Source organism: Oncorhynchus kisutch, linkage group LG9, assembly GCF_002021735.2.
Source record: "Oncorhynchus kisutch isolate 150728-3 linkage group LG9, Okis_V2, whole genome shotgun sequence".
NCBI classification, from domain to species: Eukaryota; Metazoa; Chordata; class Actinopteri; order Salmoniformes; family Salmonidae; genus Oncorhynchus; species Oncorhynchus kisutch.
In genome coordinates, this window is record NC_034182.2 from 12,216,777 (window position 1) to 12,238,150 (window position 21,374).

Here is a 21,374-nt window from a genome sequence, read left to right on the forward strand (position 1 = left end):
GAGCGCATAGATGCGAGAAGGAATACAACATGGCTACTATGAAAGTGAACTGTGTTTATGAGTGATCAGGTGTGTATTCATTCAGCCAATTCCGTTGAAAAACTTTTCCCGGAAGCAAACGGAACAAAAACGGGGACAAACATAACGGATTTTGTTCAATAGAAACTCCTGTTAACAACGTGTTGGACTACTGAATACACCCTAGATCAGCTCGATGCAGGCAAGAATGTTCAAGACGGTTTTGACTGTGTCACTGTCTGTCACCTCAAATTTTTCTCTCGACCTGTGTGATCCTTCATTGTGAACTTTTATTCATAGGCTAGGTTGTAGCAACCTCATGATGGGTAGAGGGCAAATCTGAGTATCACGTAGTAGCCTAAACCTACCGATGTACATTGAGCTGGGTGAACGGAAAATGAATGACAGTCATCCAATACGCTTTAATAGAAATAAGGCATTGCTCATGAATTTAAAAAAAAAGAATCTTAAACAGCATCGATTGCCACTGTTCTTCACCACATGTATAAGCGGACCTTCAGGACACTGGGCTAGCCAGCTGTGATGGAGTCAGACACTGAAAAACCTCAAAATCTCATCTGGAACCAAAATATCAGTTGTGTCGACACACACCGATACACATATTGTCACTGATACACGCACACACACACCATTCTACAAGCCCACACTGCACAGACTGTGAACACACACTGTCACACACTATTTCACACACAGTTATACACACCAACAAACACTGTTCTACAAGCCCAAACTGCACAGACTGTGTACACACACTGTCACACACACTTGTCTCCAGACTCATCCATGCAGGATGAGCCAGGGGGCTCTACTGTACTCTGCATATCATTTCATGTCATTTGCACAGAGCTCTGAGCACACAGCGGGTGTTCATATAGAACAAACCATTCTCCTCAGAGAGTAAAGCTATCCATGCTCAATGACGTGTGAACAGAGTTAATATTAAGTAGCCTGTCTAGGGATGATTATAGGGCATTAACTCTTCTGCCAGCCTACATTACCCATACTCCTCTGCTTTACTACTATTCCTGGCCTACACTACCCACCCTTCACCACTGTACTGAGCCAATACCCATTCTCCTGTGCTCCAGTGCCATAGTATCTTGCCTGTGCATTTCTTGGGGCTTCCGGGGCGCTTGCCATGCATCCCCAGCTTGCAGCCAAAGTTTTCCTCCCAGAACTCAGCGAACCACACGTTCCTCCTGTTGTTGGACAGAGAGCGGCTCCGGAAGTAACGGTCAAACGCTGTGGGGGAGAGGATGAGGAAGGAAGAGAGGAAGGGAGAGAGGACGGAGGAGAGGCAGGAGAAGAGGGGGGAGGGGAGAGGAGAGGAAAGGGGGAGGGGGGGTAGAGGAGGGGTCAGTGAGTGACATAACACGTAAATACAGACCTGTAAACATCTGGTATGATGTGATGTCAACCTTGTTGAGGGTATACTGTGTTTTTAACTCTTTACCCTCAAAACACTATCATCTAAAATGGATTCTGTCTGTACCGTCCACGGAGGCTCGTTTGGGCAGGATGGTAACGGCTCCCTCAGCCACCCGCTCCTGGCCAATCACAGGAGAGATCTTGGAGCCCCAGCTGTCTGACCCCACCCACAGGAAATGACCAGTCTGGTTGTTGTGCTTGGCCGCGTTCAGGATACGCCTGAGAGAGAGATAGAAGGAGGGAGAAAGGGGGTAGGGAGAGGAGGGAAGAGAAAGGGGAAGGGGAGATAGAGGGAGAGAGGAGTGATGACTGGAGTTTACAACAGACACTTGGTATACAGGGGTAGAAAGGTACAAGGGTGTGTGTGTAGTGGTGTAGGGATAGGCTATAGAGGTGTAGTCGTGTGTTTGTTTTTTTGGGGGGGCTATACGACATACCGTATGTCATCCTCGTTGGCAAACATAATGACAGCCCTGGCGTTGGACGTCTCCAGCAGACGCATGATGATCTTATCAAACTCCCCTGGCTTGGGTTCACGCGGGATCTTCAGAGACTGGGCTATACACACCCCACCTAGAGGGAGAGAGGGGAGGGAGAGAAAAAGAGAGAAGGAAAGAGAATATATTAGTATCTGAATCATCCTCATCAATATGAGAACATCGTAAACAGCATTGTGGCTCCCACTGCTGTGACAGAGAAAGACAAAGAGAGCTAATAGTGTTGTTGGTCACGTCCCTGATCGTGAAGTGGCAGCCTGTTGCCTTCCCGCCAGCACACAGAACCAGGATTTACACAAACACAGCGTGACAGGACATATTGGAGCGGACACACACACAGCCATATTTCATATTTAATGTTGCTGTTAATAACTCACAGTGTAGTGTCGTATAATAAGCCTTGAAACGTGATATGGGGGAGTGTGTGTGTGTGTGTGTGTGTGTGTGTTGGAGTCTCCTCAGCCAGTCTCATTAAGTTCCAGGCCATTAAATGAACATCTGTAGTGTCTGCAGAGCTCTGTATTACTGTACTTAATCAAAGCAGCGTTCTCTCCACTCACACTCACACACAATCCCGTAGAAAAATACTAATTAGCACCAAATGAATGCCCTCTCTAGAATAATGGTTGGTGTGAGACACCCTCCAACAGGCCTGCTTCTGTTCTGTTGCTCCTCACTGCAGTCGGTCTCACAATAGGGCTACGCAATGTGTTGTACTGGGGATTGATAGGTCATTAATAACTGTCCCATAGAGGACAAGGGTTCCCAAAAACAGACAAAGCATCTGCCTCATCGCGGCGCTATTAAAGTTGTATCTTCCAGGTCAAATTATTTGACCCTTCAACCAACAATTATGAACAGACGAATTCCAACAAATTGTATTTTGAAAGACAATATTATTCCATTTTTGTCCTGTAAGTCACTTGCCTGTTTTGTCTCTTCCTTCAAACCCATCTCTCAACTCCTCTCTCATGAGAACTAACCATAGTCATTACACTCTGAATAAACTCAGCCTCTTTGCCAATTCAATTACCATTCATTTCTCTCATTCACGCTCTCAAAAACTGGTCCAGATTTCCAAGAACTGAAAAATTGCTCTTTCATGTGCCAAAAAACTGTCTATCAAAGAAAAACAAATGATTATGCAGCCAGAGTTAACTTTCAAATGCTTCTTTTTCTAATGGATGGTACTTGTTATCGTCGACATGTAGGGGACCAGTGTGAGTTTTCTATGAACGAGAGAGAGAGAGAGAGAGAGAGAGAGAGAGAGAGAGAGAGAGAGAGAGAGAGAGAGAGAGAGAGAGAGAGAGAGAGAGAGAGAGAGAGAGAGAGAGAGAGAGAGAGAGAGAGAGAGAGAGAGAGAGAGAGAGAGAGAGAGAGAGAGAGAGAGAGAGAGAGAGAGAGAGAGAGAGAGAGAGAGAGAGAGAGAGAGAGAGAGAGAGAGAGAGAGAGAGAGAGAGAGAGAGAGAGAGAGAGAGAGAGAGAGAGAGAGAGAGAGAGAGAGAGAGAGAGAGAGAGAGAGAGAGAGAGAGAGAGAGAGAGAGAGAGAGAGAGAGAGAGAGAGATGACTCAGAGTATTGTAGTGCACCCTGGTGGTGACACCAGCGCCACTACAGCAGCCTAGCGGTCAGGGCACCTGCCCTATAGAAGCACAGCTCCAAGTGAAAACCACTAACAAGCTACTGAGAAAAGCAATACAGGAATATGTTTCACAGTGGGAGTTTGTGTACATACAGAGACTGAGTAGACTCTGGGCAGAAGTTGAGGCAGTAAACACACATATCTAGCATCATATCACCCCAGTGGATGATGTTGTGGGAGTTAATTATTGAATGAATTGAAACATACTCTGCAGGCTTGCTTACTCCAACAGCCGTCTCCTTCTCTGCATATCATCTTTAATCATATGATTATCAGTGCTTTATGAAAAGTCCATCTCACCTCCCACGATCAGGAAGATATACAGTTGAAGTCTGAGGTTTACATACACCTTAGCCAAATACATTTCAACTCAGTTTTTCACAATTCCTGACATTTAATCCAAGTAAAAATTCTCTGTCTTAGGTCAGTTAGGATCACCACTTTATTTTAAGAATGTGAAATGTCAGAATAATAGTAGAGATGCCATCTATTTTGTGAGGTGCACCAGTCCCTCCTGCAGCAAAGCACCCCCACAACATAATGCTGCCACCCCCATGCTTCACGGTTGGGATGGTGTTCTTCGTCTTGCAATCATCCCCCTTTTTCCTCCAAATATAACGATGGTCATTATGGCCAAACAGTTATATTTTTGTTTCATCAGACAAGAGGATATTTCTCCAAAAAGTACGATCTTTGTCCCCATGTGCAGTTGCAAACCGTAGTCTGGTATTTTTATGGTGGTTTTGGAGCAGTGGCTTTTACCTTGCTGAGAGGCCTTTCAGGTTATGTCGATATAGGACTCGTTTTACTGTGGATATAGATATTTTTGTACCTGTTTCCTCCACCTGTTCCTTTTGTTCTGGGATTGATTTGCACTTTTCGCACCAAAGTACATTCATCTCTAGGAGACAGAACGCATCTCCTTCCTGAGCGGTATGACGGCTGAGTGGTCCAATTATGCTTGCGTACTATTGTTTGTACAGATGAACGTGGTACCTTCAGGCATTTGGAAATTGCTCCCAAGGATGAACCAGACTTGTGGAGGTCTACAATTTGTTTTCTGAGGTCTTGTCTGATTTCTTTTGATTTTCCCATGATGTCAAGCAAAGAGGCACTGAGTTTGAAGGTAGGCCTTGAAATACATCCACAGGTACACCTCCGATTGACTCAAATTATGTCAATTAGCCTATCAGAAGCTTCTAATGACATAATTTCTTGAATTTTCCAAGCTGTTTAAAGGCACACTCAACTTAGTGTATGTAAACTTCTGACCCACTGGAATTGTGGTATAAGTGAAATAATCTGTCTATCAACAATTGTTGGAAAAATGACTTGTGTCATGGACTAAGTCGATGTCCTAAACGACTTGCCAAAACTATAGTTTGTTAACAAGAAATTTGTGGAGTGGTTGAAAAACGAGTTTTAATGCTCCAACATAAGTGTTCCGACTTCAACTGTATGGCTAAGGTCTTTATCAGGGTGTGTAACGTGCTTCTATTCAATGATAATTACATCCAACCTGTTTCCCAATGCTGGATCACATTATTTCTTCCCAGGATAATGAACTCGCTCTCCCAATTCGTTTTTTTCCCGTTCCATTACCCCGCTAACATATTGAATTAAGAATGCTGATGAGAATTAAGAATGCTCTACATTCCTGTTTGTCTTTTATCTCCCCCTGCTCTCTCTCCTCCATAATTTCTCAGTCTTAAAACCCACTCCTGCAGCAGTAGTTGACCCGTGTGTGTGTGTATGTGTATGCGTGTGTGTTTATGTCTGTGTGTGTGTGTGTGTGCGCGCGCGTGCGTGTGTGCGTGCGTGCATGTGTGTGTGTGTGTGTGTGCACGCGTGTGTGTGTGTGTGCGTGTGCCTCTCACTCTGCTTCTGGTTCTATTCTCTGTTATCTCACCTATCAATGTAATTTTGTTAAAGTATTAAACATTTTGTTCAGACAGAGAGAATATAATTATTTTATACCCTTCTGAAGGATTCACCTCTATATGCGTGCACAACATGCATGCTAGCCTGTGTGTGTGTGTGTGTGTGTGTGTGTGTGTGTGTGTGTGTGTGTGTGTGTGTGTGTGTGTGTGTGTGTGTGTGTCTGTGTTCTTCCTGCTGTGACATCACTAGGAGTGATCCTACCTGCTGGGAGGCCGGACTTCAAACAGCTCCTCTTTTTATTTATACATTTTTATTTAACTAGGCAAGCCAGTTAAGAATACATTCTTATTTACAATGACGGCCTACCAAAAGGCAAAAGGTTCCTATCACCTGACGGGGGTTCCCCTCCCACTAAGCAGAATGCCGAATAATGTTAGCTTCAAAGCGCTAGCTGCCGAGGTGACCAGGCATTTTGTAGCTGTAGCGGTGAATGTGTGGTGTGAGCGTGTGCCTGTGCGTGTGTGTAGAGGAGAGGAGAGAGGCAGGAGCTGTGCTGCTGATAAATCTTTCATTACGAGACATTGCTCTCCAAAACCCGAGCACTTCTCATTTCTCTCTCAGCCTGATTGTGGGACACCTCCACAATCACACTGACACACACACACACACACACACACACACACACACACACACACACACACACACACACACACACACACACACACACACACACACACAGCATGATGGGTCTGTGCCACTGCAAGCTCTCTCAGACCTTCTCTGATTGGCTGAAGCTACCTACCACATATACCGGCACAGATGGACACACACTCATACAAACACACATGCTGCAGTCACAGATTTACAAATGATACATTCAGAGAAGCACCACCTACATAAGTCCACCCACACACACTCAATTAGGAAAGCTGTCTATGCAGCCCACTCATCTTCAGCTGACATATAGGCAAGTATAATAAAACATGTTATTTTGCCAGACATCTAACAGCATCTAAGAGCATCCAACGTCACACACACATCCATCACGCACACATCAAACAAAGATCATACCACACACATACATCAGATGTTCATTAACATGAAACGTCTGCAGCAGACAGACAGACAGCCAGCATCATGTACTTGATGAGGTGTCAAACCATTTAATGCACAGACAGACAGACATCCATGTAGAACCAACCCCACCAAACAACTCGCTATAACTAGGCTAATCATGTATCCAGGCCTAAGGTTGATATATACATCTCCCAGGTTTTCCAGAGATCCTGGAAAACCTGCAAAATCGGCAGTGTATCAAATACTTGTTCTCCCCACTGTATATTCAATGTGCGGGACAAAATTGAAGCTATGATAAACAAGTTGGAGCTCTTCTCTGTCTGCATTAACAAGGACAACACACAGGTCTTTACATCATTGTATGATTTTTGTGTGCAAATTAACTCAAGCTTACGGACAATGTCAAATGTGACATAGCGAAGCACCTGAGTGAGTTGGGTGCACAATTACACAGGTACTTTCCAGAAACGGATGACACAAACAACTGGATTCATTATCCCTTTCATGCCCTGCCTCCAGTCCACTTACCGATATCTGAACAAGAGAGCCTCATCGAAATTGCAACAAGCAGTTCTGTGAAAATTGAATATAATTCAAAGCCACTGCCAGATTTCTGGATCAGAGTATCCTGCCTTGGCAAATCGTGCTGATAAGACACTGATGCCCTTTGCAACCAAGTACCTATGTGAGAGTGGATTCTCGGCCCTCACTAGCATGAAAACGAAATACAGGCACAGACTGTGTGTGGAAAATAATTTAAGACTGAGACTCTCTCCAATACAACCCAACATTGCAGAGTTATGTGTATCCTTTCAGGCACACCCTTCTCGTTATTCACAATTTTCGATGAACAAATAAGGTTTTATATGTAAGACGGTTAAATAAATAGCAAAATGATCAATTATTATTATATTATTATTTGTACCCTGGTCCTATAAGAGCTCTTTGTCACTTCCCACGAGCCGGTTTGTGACAAATACTCACACGTATTCTTATGTTTAATAAATGTATTGTATAGTGTGTGTGTGGCAGGCTTACAATAATGGCAAAAAACAACATTTGAGAGTGTGCTGACCCTGGTGCTAGAGGGGGTATGCAGCTGGAGGTTGAATGTTTGAAGGGGTACAGAAATCTAAAATGTTTGGGAACCACTGCCTTATCGCAAACCTTAACCCTTACCTTAACGATTCGGAATGAGGGCCTAATCTTGATGTTTTAACCAATTATTTATATATACACTAGATGACAGATAGCATGTGTTGAAGCCGCCGTTTCTCCATCTTGGCACTCCCCCACCATTGTAAAAAATAGAAATCCACTTATTAATAACTTCTTCGGGATAGGGGGCAGCATTTTCACTTTTGGATAAATAGCGTGCCCAAATTCAACTTCCTGCTACTCATCCCCAGAATATAAGATATGCATATCATTAGTAGATTTGGATAGAAAACACTCTGACGTTTCTAAAACTGTTTGAATCATGTCTGTGAGTATAACAAAACTTATGTAGCAGGCAAAACCCTGAGGACAAACCATTCAGATTTGTTTTGGTTGAGGTTATTCCTTTGTGTAATGAAGAAGTACGGCCATCTTGAACAAGTGTCACGTCATGTGTACTGTCTGATAGAGGCGCAAGACAGAAAGCATGCTTTATTTTGTTGTCTTCCTGTATTGAACACAGATCATCCCGTCTTCAATTTGATTGATTATTTACGTTTAAAAATACCTAAAGTTGTATTACAAAAGTAGTTTGAAATGTTTTGGCAAAGTTTACAGGTAACCTTTGAGATATTTTGTAGTGACGTTGGTCAAGTTGGAACCAGTGTTTTTCTGGATCAAACGTGCCAAATAAATTGATATTTTGGATATATATGAATGGAATTAATCGAACAAAAGGACCATTTGTGATGTTTATGGGACATATTGGAGTGCCAATAAAAGAAGCTCGTCAAAGGTAAGGCATGATTTATATTTTATTCCTGCGTTTTGTGTCGCGCCTGCAGTTGAAATATGCTACTCTCTCCTCGTTTACTGTTGTGCTATCATCAGATAATAGTATCTTATGCTTTCGCCGAAAAGCGTTTTTGAAATCTGACATGTTGGCTGGATTCACAACGAGTGTAGCTTTAATTTGGTATCTTACATGTGTGATTTAATGAAAGTTTGATTTTATAGTATTTTATTTGAATTTGGCGCTCTGCATTTTCCCTGGCTATTGGCCGATCCCAGAAAGTTTTTTTTTATATCTACATTCTTACCATGTACTCTATTACAGACACCTTAATGCATACCTTTATAGCATCTAATTCTGCAGTGAGGCTGTGAGAGCTTGTCGTTTTTCTCTGCCCGGTAGCAGCTGCATTTCCTCTCTCTCCCACACACAAACATCAACACCAGTGACGGTCAGAGGACGATTTGTTTGTTCATGAGCATGGCCTTATTTCTATTACTGTCACGCCCTAACCGTAGAGAGCCCTCTGGGTTCTCTATGGTGTATAGGTCAGAGCGTGACTAGAGGGGTTTCTAGCGTTTGTATTTCTATATTGGTGGTTTGTATGGTTCCCAATTAGAGGCAGCTGGTAATCGTTACCTCTAATTGGGGATCATATTTAGGTAGCCCTTTTTACCACCTGCTTTTGTGGGATATTGTTTGTGTTAGTGTTTTGTTGCACTACGGCGTTCACACTCGGGTTATGTTTATTGTTTATTTTGTAGTTTCACTGTTAAATAAAGTATGTGGAACTCAACTCACAATTACACAATTACAGCATGTTGGATGACTGTCATTCATATTCCATCCACCCAGTTCAATGTAACATTGATGGGTTTAGGCTACTGCATGATACTCAAATTGTCTCTATACCCATCATGAGGTTGCTGCAACCTATGAATGGAAGTTCACAACGTAGGCGCACACAGGTCGAGAGAAAAATTGGAGATGACACATTCAATACCGCCTTGTACACTCTTGCCTGCATCTAGCTTATCTAGAGGATAATCATTAGCACAACAGTTGCAAACAAGAGTTTCTATTGGATAAATTCAGGTATTTATCCCTGTTTCGTTTACTTCCGTTTAAGAAACGTTTGTTAACAGAATTGGCGGAATGAATACACCCCTGATCATAACAGCCACGTTGTATTCATTCTGGCTTCTATACACTCTCCTCCTCTCACAATAAATGAATAAAACCAACAGCTTACCTTGATGTGGAAGAATTCCAGTGTTGTGTTGGATACTCATAACCAGCTCGCTAGCATAGCATCCCTCTGAGCCGTGTACATGAGTAACAACTAGTCAGCTGCATTTGCTAGCTAACTAAGTGAAACTGAAAGTTTTAAAAAATGACAAAATCTCTCTCTTGCTTCTCCTTCATTTTTGAAGAAATTAATTTACTTTTTCTCTGAGTCAACTACTCACCACATTTTATGCACTGCAGTGCTAGCTAGCTGTAGCTTATGCTTTCAGTACTAGATTCATTTTCTGATATTTTGATTGGTGGACAACATGCTGCAAGAGCTCTGATAGGTTGGAGGACGTCCTCTGGAAGTTGTCATAATTACTGTGTAAGTCTATGGAAGGGGGTGAGAACCAAGATCCTCATAGGTGTTGTATTGAAGTCAAGGCACCAAGAGGAGGACGGATGCTAGCTGTCCTCCGGCTACACCATGGTGCTACCCCACAGAGATGTAGACCATTGCAAAATGTAGACCATTGCAAAACAGTGTGTTAATCAATTATTTGGTGACGTGAATATATTTAGTATATATATATTTTTAAAAAAAATCTAATTCACTGATGAGGATGGTCCTCCCCTCCCTCCTCTGAGGAGCCTCCACTGATCAACACATACACAAACATGCAAACACATCCACACAAACACACACATGGATAAAAACACACAGAGACAAACACAGACACACACACAAACATCAACACACATACACACACAAACAAGGCAGTTGAGCATCCTCTCTCTCACACACACACACAAACATCATTAGCGCGGCTCTAAACACTCACATTGGTTTATAAAAGGATAAAAGTTTACTTCCGAACCACACTTAGCTACAAGGCCCGGGGTGAGGAGCATGGGCCTTTGAAGTAGCTGGTGCAATTGGTGTGTGTGTTTGTGTGTGCGTTTGGCATGTGTCTCTGTGTTGTACTTGTGCGTGTGTGTGTGTACAGCGAGAGTGGTGAGTGTGTGTGTCTTTGTTTTTGTGTCTGTGCGTGTCTGCATCAAACAGAAAATCTTCATATCTCTCTCCGTCTCTCCATCTCTCTCCCTCCATCTAACTCTCTCTCGCTCCCTCTCTCGCTCCCTCTCCCTGTTCCTCTCTCTCCCTCCCTCTCTGACAGTAGGTCTGTGTGTCTGGGGAGGACTGTGGAGTCTTGTCATCATCAGAGCACACTGGCTGATGTCAGCCTCTTTCTGTGCGCTGAGAGACGGAGAGAGGTAGAGGAAAGGCACGGGGGAGAGATCTGTGTGCTGTGAGGAGAGGAGAGGAGAGAAGACGTAGAGGAAAGAGGGTGGGGGAGAAGGGGTAGAGGACGAGAAGAGCAGAGCAGAGAGGTGGAGAGGGAGTGGGGGGAAGAAGAGGGGGAGAGGGCGAAAAGCTGGAGAGGGGGAGAATGGAGAGGTACTGAGAGAACAGAGGAGATTAAACTCCTGGCACAGAGCAGGATACTTGACACCACCCAGAGACCGAGAGAGAGAGCAATGTTACTGCATATATAGGAAGCCCTAATGCCAACGGGCTTTCAATGCTCAGATCATGTTATCAATAGTTTTGATGAGTCAGATCAATCTCCCTCTGATCCTCTGGCCAAGGAGAAGAAGTAGTGAGGGGGAAATAGAGAGGATCTAGGAGAGGGGTGTCAGGTGCTGAGTGGGGGGATATGCAGTAATTTTGGAGTCCAGTCACACCTGAATGACTGAGGTGCCGTGGTGCTGAAGGTCATCTACAAGCCTGGGTTTAGACAGTTTTCCTTTCCTCCTCATCCCTCTCAATTTTTCTCCCCATCTGTGCCTTGTAGGTAGATTCATCCCCTAGTGAATTGGAGGGATTTCTAGCTACAGCAGCCAAGGAGGTCACACACATTCCCATCCCCTCTGCCTGCTTATTGTCATGAGTCTTGTCTTGGAGGCAGAACTGAGCAATTTCCGCGAGATGGGCCATCTGCAAAGTCGAAATTGGCCATATTGTAAAAATTTAAGAAATCAAAAATGTGCTTTGGGGTCTTAATTTAAGGTTTGGGTTAGGCATTAGGTTTAGCAGTGTGGTTAAGGTTAGGGTTAGGTTTCAAACCAGATTTGATGACTTTGTGGCTGTGCTAGCTAGTGACCACTCTGCAGAGCTGCTTCCAAAAAGATGAATGACAAAAAGACTAACCTGCACTTCAGACAAGCCCACAAAGCATAACCCAGCTTCAGGAACATCTGCTCTTTCTGTGACATAGTCTGCCCAGGTGAAAGCTATGATCCACTTCAATCAGGGTAGATGAAGGGGAGGAGACAGGTTAAAAAAGGATGTTTCATGGATTTTGTATGTGTGTCAATCAGAGGGTGAATGGGCAAGACAAATGTTTGAAGTTCCCCTGAACGGGGTATGGTAGTAGGTGCCAGGCACACCAGTTTGAGTGTGTCAAACACTGCAACGCTGCTGGGTTTTTCACACTCAACAGTTTCCCATATGTATCAAGAATGGTCCACCACACAAAGGACATCCAGCCAACTTGACACAACTGTGGGAAGCATTGGAGTCGACATGGTCCAGCATCCCTGTGGAATGCACTCGACACCTTGTAGAGTCCATGCCCTGACGAATTGAGGCTGTTCTGAGTGCAAAAGGGACAGCTGCTCAATATTAGGAAGGTGTTCTTAATATTTTGTACACTCTTACACACATACATAGAGGAAAGGAGAGGGAAGGAGAGGAGAACCCAGGTCAGTCTGGGTGAAAGAGATTACTGTATGTCCGCTCTGCATCTGTAAGGTCAGTAGACATATTACAGCTCTGCTCTACTTCCTACAGTTGGCTTTACAGCTGGCTAGAGCTGATGATGCTAACCTGTAGCATAAGCTATGGCTTTAATATCAGATACACAGCCCTACTATCACACGCACACACGCAGACAGACACACACACACAGACACTCCTATCAGACAGAACACCCATCACACTCAGATCCGCAGAGGAAATGGGATCTTGGGATGAGAGAGTGCCATACTCTCTCCTTCTCCCTCTCTCTCTCTCTCTCTCTCTCTCTCTCTCTCTCTCTCTCTTTCAATCTCGTCTCTCTTTCCCATCTTTCTCTCCCCTCTCTCTTCCACACCTCCTTCACCTCCCCTCACCCCACCACCCCGAGACAAACCACAGCCCTCGTCTCCAGCCTTTCCGGTGAGACAGGAGGAGGTGAGGAACAATTGAGTGGAGCCCACCACAATCTGAGAGAGACCATTATCGACCATCAATCTCCACACACATACTGGGATATATATATAAACATAACATCCCTGTAACAACACATTATCACCACCACACAGTGACTGACTGGAAAATACAAGCCTGGCAATATGGAAATATAAATATAATACACAATTAGTCTCTATTAAAATCTCTGCATGTCTTTCTCCCAAAGCAGAGCAGAGAAGAGCGAGAGGTGGATGTATGCCATTTGAATGGAGATGGACGCACTGCCTATTGTCCCTGATAACATCACTGTGATTACTGCAAACATGCTGCTGAATAGCATCGTAAGGAACCAGCCCAGTGAATCCATTATGGGCGTCGCTAAGAGCGCTACGCTACGTTCACCTGCTACACGCTGCCATTGTGTGTTATGCTAATGTGGCACTTGCGAGATTGATGGGGTGTTAACATTGTATGGACTATTCAAATATTGATATTTCGGTTGTGCATGAGCTCTTTCTCCATTATGGAGGGAGAGGAGGTCAATTGATTAATTCATTATGCCATTTTGAATCCTAGCCTCAAATGACCTTATCTGACGCTGGATAGAGCATATTTGTTGAAACACCTTTGCCTGGAAATATTACCATTGTCTTATTTAAACTGCCAAGGTTATGAGATAGAGAGGGGAGAGAGTGAAAGAAGAGGGGGCAGAAAAGGCTGAGAAGAGATTGACAGTTTATTCACTGAAATAATGACAAACGCGTCATCCAAATAGTTAGAGCTCTTCTAATCTATACTGCCGATACATGCCGAGTGTGGAAGCATTAATGCACAATGTACTTGTCAGGATTCTAAGGAATGGATAGAGGAAGGCAAGGCTCTGTGCTGGGCTGTGTGTCAATGCTGTACTTATTGTCTCGCTCTTTCTCTTTCCCCGTCTGCCCTTGACCTCCACTGTCCACTGAAAGACAGCATCCCGCTGTTCCAACACCTTCCCTCCATCCCTCTTTTTCTCTCATCCTATTCCCCAAAGATATGCTGTATACACCAGCCCGGACATTGATACATTGATGCATGCATGCAAGCCCCCAATGGGCTTTATTGGCATGGGAAACCAAAGCAAGTGAGGTAGATAATATACAAAAGTAAAATAAAAATTAACAGTAAACATTACACATACAGAAATTTCAAAACAATAAAGACATTACAAATGTCATATTATATATATATATATATATATATAATATATATACAGTGCCTTGCGAAAGTATTCGGCCCCCTTGAACTTTGCGACCTTTTGCCACATTTCAGGCTTCAAACATAAAGATATAAAACTGTATTTTTTTGTGTAGAATCAACAACAAGTGGGACACAATCATGAAGTGGAACGACATTTATTGGATATTTCAAACTTTTTTAACAAATCAAAAACTGAAAAATTGGGCGTGCAAAATTATTCAGCCCCTTTACTTTCAGTGCAGCAAACTCTCTCCAGAAGTTCAGTGAGGATCTCTGAATGATCCAATGTTGACCTAAATGACTAATGATGATAAATACAATCCACCTGTGTGTAATCAAGTCTAGAAATAGAAATGCACCTGCACTGTGATAGTCTCTTTAACGGATAGGTCCGTTAAAAGCGCAGAGAGCATCATGAAGAACAAGGAACACACCAGGCAGGTCTGAGATACTGTTGTGAAGAAGTTTAAAGCCGGATTTGGATACAAAAAGATTTCCCAAGCTTTAAACATCCCAAGGAGCACTGTGCAAGCGATAATATTGAAATGGAAGGAGTATCAGACCACTGCAAATCTACCAAGACCTGGCCGCCCCTCTAAACTTTCAGCTCATACAAGGAGAAGACTGATCAGAGATGCAGCCAAGAGGCCCATGATCACTCTGGATGAACTGCAGAGATCTACAGCTGAGGTGGGAGACTCTGTCCGTAGGACAACAATCAGTCGTATATTGCACAAATCTGGCCTTTATGGAAGAGTGGCAAGAAGAAAGCCATTTCTTAAAGATATCCATAAAATGTGTTGTTTAAAGTTTGCCACAAGCCACCTGGGAGACACACCAAACATGTGGAAGAAGGTGCTCTGGTCAGATGAAACTTCAGATGAAATTTCAGTCTCTCGATGTGCAAAACTGATAGAGACATACCCCAAGCGACTTACAGCTGTAATCGCAGCAAACGGTGGCGCTACAAAGTATTAACTTAAGGGGGCTGAATAATTTTGCACGCCCAATTTTTCAGTTTTTGATTTGAAATATCCAATAAATGTCGTTCCACTTCATGATTGTGTCCCACTTGTTGTTGATTCTTCACAAAAAAAAATACAGTTTTATATCTTTATGTTTGAAGCCTGAAATGTGGCAAAAGGTCGCAAAGTTCAAGGGGGCCGAATACTTTCGCAAGGCACTGTACATACACAGTGTTGTAACAATGTACAAAATGTTAAAGAACACAAGGGAAAATAAATAAGCATAAATATGGGTTGTATTTACAATGGTGTTTGTTCTTCACTGGTTGCCCTTTTCTTGTGGCAACAGGTCACAAAACTTGATGCTGTGATGGCACACTGGAATTTCCCCCAGTAGATATGGGAGTTTATCAAAATTGGATTTGTTTTCGAATTCTTTGTGGATCTGTGTAATCTGAGGGAAATATGTATCTCTAATATGTATCTGTAATCTCTCTCTCTCTCTCTTCCCCCCCTCTCTCTCTGTCAGGCTCCCTGGTGGGTATCAGTTGCTGTGTGTCACTCTTTCTCGCTCAGTAACACTTACCAGTCTTTTCTAATCCACTCCCCTCTGTCTCTCTGTCTCACTCTCGCTCTGTCTCTGTCTCTGTGTGTGTCCCTTTCTCTGTGCCAGGTGCTCTCCAGTGTACATTACCCTCTATGCACTTGTCAACTAACACATGTGAAGCTGCTTGGCACACACACACTATGGGAAGCGTGTTTGCCAGATGATATTTGAACAGAGGCAGAGGCATCTCTGTTTGGCAAAGCAAGAGGTGGAGAAAGAGAGATGGATGGATGGAGAGAAAGAGAGAGAACATGGTAGAGCTAACTGACCTCTGGAGAGATTATTGGCATTTGGTTTAGCTTTAAAAAGTTCACAGTCAGAGGCAGTGAAAGGAGAGGGTGGAGGGTGTAGTAGAGTACCCTGAGATGAGAGATAGAGGAGGGCGTAGCTTCTCACAGATAGACAAGAGCCCTCCCTGTGTCATGACTGTCCATGAGAAACCAAATAGGTCATATCAGGTTTACAAGGAAGAACTTCAATCAGACCCCCTCTCACATGCATTGATGGGGAGGAAAGAACTAGTTGTGATTAACAACTTACGTCCTGTCGTAAATCAAGGGGCGAAGATTCAGGTCTCCCTCTCCAATATTCACCAAAGGAATGTACTTTGTTTCAAGATACTTTTCCCGTCGAAACTCTAACACGTTCAAAAAGCGAACACTGGAGCAATATTTCTAACATAGAACGTGGGGAATTGTCAATGGCGATCTATAGAACACTAATGGCATTTTGTTTGTTATTTTGTGATGACATTAAAAATCTTACGAAGGATATACTTTAACTTGTAAAGTCTACTATGAAGTTTCCATACTATGCGATATGCATGTAATATGAAAAAGGATGGTATTTTTGGTAAGATAGGGATATGATTTGACAAACTATAAGAGATAATTGTTTTACATAACTTTGTACAAGTGACAAGTCACGCCCCCAAGTGGGGTCAGAGAGCATGTCAGCCTGACAGAACTGCCTTTTTCGAACAAACTGTAAAAATTATGAGTAAAGAAATGTACATACCGGACCAGAAAAGCGTCAATGGAAGGAAAATACACTCTGTAGGTCTGTTCAGGACTATACGACAAGTTACCGAATACCAGACAACTACAGAGAAGAAAAACAGTAGAAGACTTTGTGGAACCCTTTTGGACAATCAGAGCCTTACAAGTGTGCCTCGAAAAGGCGGCCCTGTCCACCAAGAGAGATCTGGCGAACCAAGACATTTCACGTAAATACATCATGATTTCTTACTCAAAGCGAGCAGCGGTTCCTGTGCAAAGTATATGGTTACTGTAAGTGAGAGTAGTTTCTGAAAGTACCAATGTTAAGCGTCTCTGTCCCTCTCTCCCTCCCTCTCCATCTCTTTTCTAACAAGCAGCCACATTGTTGTCATTCCGCTAGGGACCTGTTTTTACGTATTAAGTGTGTATGTTTATCCTGTGTAACCATTAAGTAAATAAATCATATGACCAATTCGTGTAGTACTGAATCATAAGTAAGGCTCGGGTTTTTGCAGATGCAAGGAGGTTACGACTGTTCAGAATGATGATATGATACGAGGTTATGATTAATAAGTTGACTGTTTATAGATGTGATGGGTAAAAACCTTTAGACTTTAATTTGGGAGATGGTAAATCTTTAAAGAACCGCTCTCGTGCTGATCCTAATGAGTTAATTGTTACATGATTAATTTAATCAGGTAACAATTAAACATGGTTTGTTGATTAAATAAATAGCAGTCTTCTAAGTCAAGACACTAGGCTCTGATCCCAGATCTGTGGTCTTCAGCCAAATCCTCTGACTATCACTGATACATACTGTACTGTCTATTTGTCATGGCATAACAACGGCTGTCAGTGGGGTTGGCTAATAGCATAGATCTGAGACTTTTAAAAACTGGCACTGTTCATGCCAAACATACATACATACATTCAGGTCCACAATTACTGGCACCCTTGATTAAGATGAGCAAAAATAAAATACAAATACTGAGCTACGTTGCAAAATTTAGATTTTTAACCACAAAATATCGGTCTCTGGAGTTGATCCCATTGAAAACCTGTGTTTTTTAATTGAAGAGGGCAGTCCATAAGCGGAAACGAAGGATATCAAGGATCTGGAAAGATTCTGCATGGAGGGATGGCCCAATATCCTTCAATGTGTTCTCCAATCTCATAAAATACTTTAGAAAAAGTATCAGTGTCATTATACTCGCAAGGGGAGGTTGCTGGAGTATTGAAAACAGGGGTGCCAATAATTTTGATCTGTATCTATTTTAGATTTTTTATTTGTATTACTTGTTTAAAAAAATGCATTAGTATAAAATAATGTAATTTTACCATTTTGGGGGGCATACAATATACCTCAGTATTTGTATTATTTATTTTATACAGTATTTTTTTACTCATCTTTATCAACGGTGCCAATATATATGTAGATTGTTTTTTGTCACCTGACTGTACATAATCCCTCTGTTGTCCACTACTGCATCACAGCTGATCCTAGATCTGTGCCTTAGGTCAATGTTTAACAGTTTTAGCATCACTCTGGTCATTTCTTTCCCAATTTAGACCAGCCCACTGAAGGTGGACTGGCCCACTGGGCATTTTCCTGAGCTGGTCTATGCTCAGTCCATTTCTGCATCTTCCCCAATGGTTAAGGGATAGGGGAAGGTAATCTAATCTGATCCCAAATATGTACATTGGGGCAACATTTATTACAACATTGCCCAGTAATTTCTCTGTGGGGATTTTTTCTCTACTGTGATGCAGTGTGATACATGTGCATTCTGCTGAACTCTGACTTTAGGGAAAGAAGGCTGTTACAGAGGTTGCCTTCCAAATGGCACCCTATTCCCTATATAGTACACTACTTTTGACCAGGGCTCATAGGGCCTGGTCAATATTAGAGCACTACAGTATAAAGGGAATATGATGCCATTTGGGATGAAGCCAGAGATTGCTCCTCTGTGGTCCTCTAATTTCAGGTCCAATGATATCCCATAAAAACCCATTATATCTCTCCCCTCTCCCCATCACTCCCACCATCGCTCCACCCATCGCTCCCTCCATCCCCCAGAGCCTTGAGGCCAGGCACTAATGAAATCTCATAGAGCCTCATCCTATTGATTAAACCTATCAGAAAGGAACTAAGACAGGAAATACAGCAGAGAGCGAACAGGAGAACATGGTTCCAGAGAGTATTGTCAACTCACCACCTCTATGACTTTCCCTCATTCTCTTGTTCTATTCATCCCCTCTCTCTCTCTCTGTCTCTGTCTCTGTCTCTCTCTCTCTCCTTTCTCATACCTCCTGTCTCTCTCTCTCCCTCCTTTCTCATACCTCCTGTCTCTCTCTCTCCCTCCTTTCTCATACCTCCTGTCTCTCTCTCTCCCTCCTTTCTCATACCTCCTGTCTCTCTCTCTCCCTCCTTTCTCATACCTCCTGTCTCTCTCTCTCTCTCTTCCTCCTCTCTCTTTCACACTTTCTCATACCTCCTCTCTCTCTCTCTCTCTCTCTTCCTCCTTTCTCTCTTCCACACTCTCATGCCTTCCTCTATACTATTATCGTTCTGCCCCTCACTCTTTCTCTCCCTCTCTCGCTCTCGTTCTTGCTCTCCCACTATCGCTCTCTCTACCTCACTTTAATTCCCTCTCTCCCTTCTTGTCTGTCTACCTGCTCCATGTCAGTACAGGCAGCAGCTCATGAGGGAATGCTGTAATAACGTTTCAGTAATATAATTCTGACAACAGATGTGCACAACATAGACACGATGTTAGTGATGGCAAATAATAGCTGAGGAATTGCAAACAAGTTCGACAACAATGTCAATTGTGAATTAAGATCATCTCGGACATACTACCAGTCAATTAGATGATGTCATGAATTATGGAACTGTATATGGAATTGTGGAACTATAAGTATGGAAGCATATGGAATCTGTCAATCATACCATAACCCAAAGTCATAGGAAAGCGATTCCCAAAATGACTATTTACTTTCCATTAAATTTACATTAAAACCCTTTAAGCGATGTGACAGTGTGACATTCCATCTGCATATACTGTCATGTAGAGCCATTTCTGATTCAATCATCCTGAGGAGAGGAGCCAGCAGGCAATCTCAGTGGACACCTGTGGAGTCCTTCACTGAGCAGGGTGGGCAGAGAGAAATCCCTGATCACACTTGTAGGCGATGTCATGGCGACGTTGGCTAGCTAAGCTCATGCGCAGAAAAACGTCATCAGGTCTAATGGTTGTCTCGCGCCGAACTGCACATATACAGGCCTTTAAATCAAAGGAACTCCTTCGAAATGAATTCATTTTTGACAAAAAAATCTAAATTGAAAACAAGTCAGTTTGTCACTTTCACAAAGTTGGAGTAATAACATGTTCATTTACTTAAGACATTGGCTCAAATCTAGGTTGTGCCTTTAGATTTTGAGAAGAATTTTTAACTTCTCACAATGACCTTTCAAACCCCAAACCCTGGCCTAGTCTGCTTGGTCTGCTTCGCAGGCGTTCCCAGAGGTCTCGCGATGTTGTGCCTCTGGGTTTAGAAACTGTGTGGAGAAATTGTCATTTTACAACGAGCAGCCATTGGTAGATACTATTGCTATGTCACAAATTACACCTTCTTCCCTACACTGTAATGGAAAACTGTCATTTATATTGTCATTTTTGGTATTACCGTAGAAAAAAATCCTGCAGGATCCCAATAAAAACAAATCGTACAAGAATCCAATATAAGATTTTGTAACCTATCCTATAGGATAGAATCTTATAGGACATTATCCTAAAGGATAGAATCCCAAATGAGTTCCAAATCTGATAGGATTTTATTTGTTTGGAGATTGAAGTTATTCTAGTGTATTTTTTAATGGACAGGAGTGCCATCAGAAAGTAATCACAGCCCTTGACTTTTTAAACATGTTGCTGTGTTAGACTGAATTTAAAATGTAAAACATTCAAAGGTGATATTCTCAGATGTGAGTTTACAAGTTGATCAACTTTCAAAGCAGAATTACTTTCCCATAGTTCCTCACATGTAGTGTATGATATACCATTTTGTAGCTCTGTGTCTCTTTTATATAATGTAAAAAACACCATTTCAAAATTTGCTACATAAGACCGAATCCTGGTGGTGAGTCACATTTTAGAAAAAGGCTCCCCTCGCAAGGGGAGGTTGCTGAAGTGTTGAAAACAGGGGTGCCAATAATTTTGAACTCTATTTATTTTAGAATGTTTTGTGTTACTTTAAAAAATATATATCTTTCTCTGAGCAAATGTATTAGTATAAAATAATGTCATTTTTCCATTTTTGGGGGGCATACAATATACCTCAGTATTTGTATTATTTATTTTATACAGTATTTTTTTACTCATCTTTATCAACAGTGCCAATATATATATAGATTGTTTTTTGTCACCTGACTGTACATAATCCCTCTGTTGTCCACTATTGCATCACAGCTGATCCTAGATCTGAGCCTTAGGTCAATGTTTAACAGTTTTAGCATCACTCCGGTCATTTCTTTCCCAATTTAGACCAGCCCACTGGAGATGGACTGGCCCACTGGGCATTTTCCT

At 42.6% G+C, this 21,374-nt stretch overlaps 1 protein-coding gene across 2 annotated transcripts in view; it reads right to left on the reverse strand.

Moving 5' to 3' along the window:
- The window catches only part of LOC109896752 (metabotropic glutamate receptor 8), a 217,558-nt gene that overhangs the window by 50,525 nt on the left and 145,659 nt on the right, over nucleotides 1-21,374 (reverse strand). For both annotated transcript variants that reach the window (XM_031831890.1, XM_031831891.1), the window contains exons 4-6: nucleotides 1,905-2,040; nucleotides 1,532-1,686; nucleotides 1,144-1,281 (exon numbers count right to left, since the gene is read on the reverse strand). In XM_031831890.1, the coding sequence (XP_031687750.1) occupies nucleotides 1,144-1,281; nucleotides 1,532-1,686; nucleotides 1,905-2,040 (429 nt within the window). The remainder of the gene's footprint in view (nucleotides 1-1,143; nucleotides 1,282-1,531; nucleotides 1,687-1,904; nucleotides 2,041-21,374) is intronic.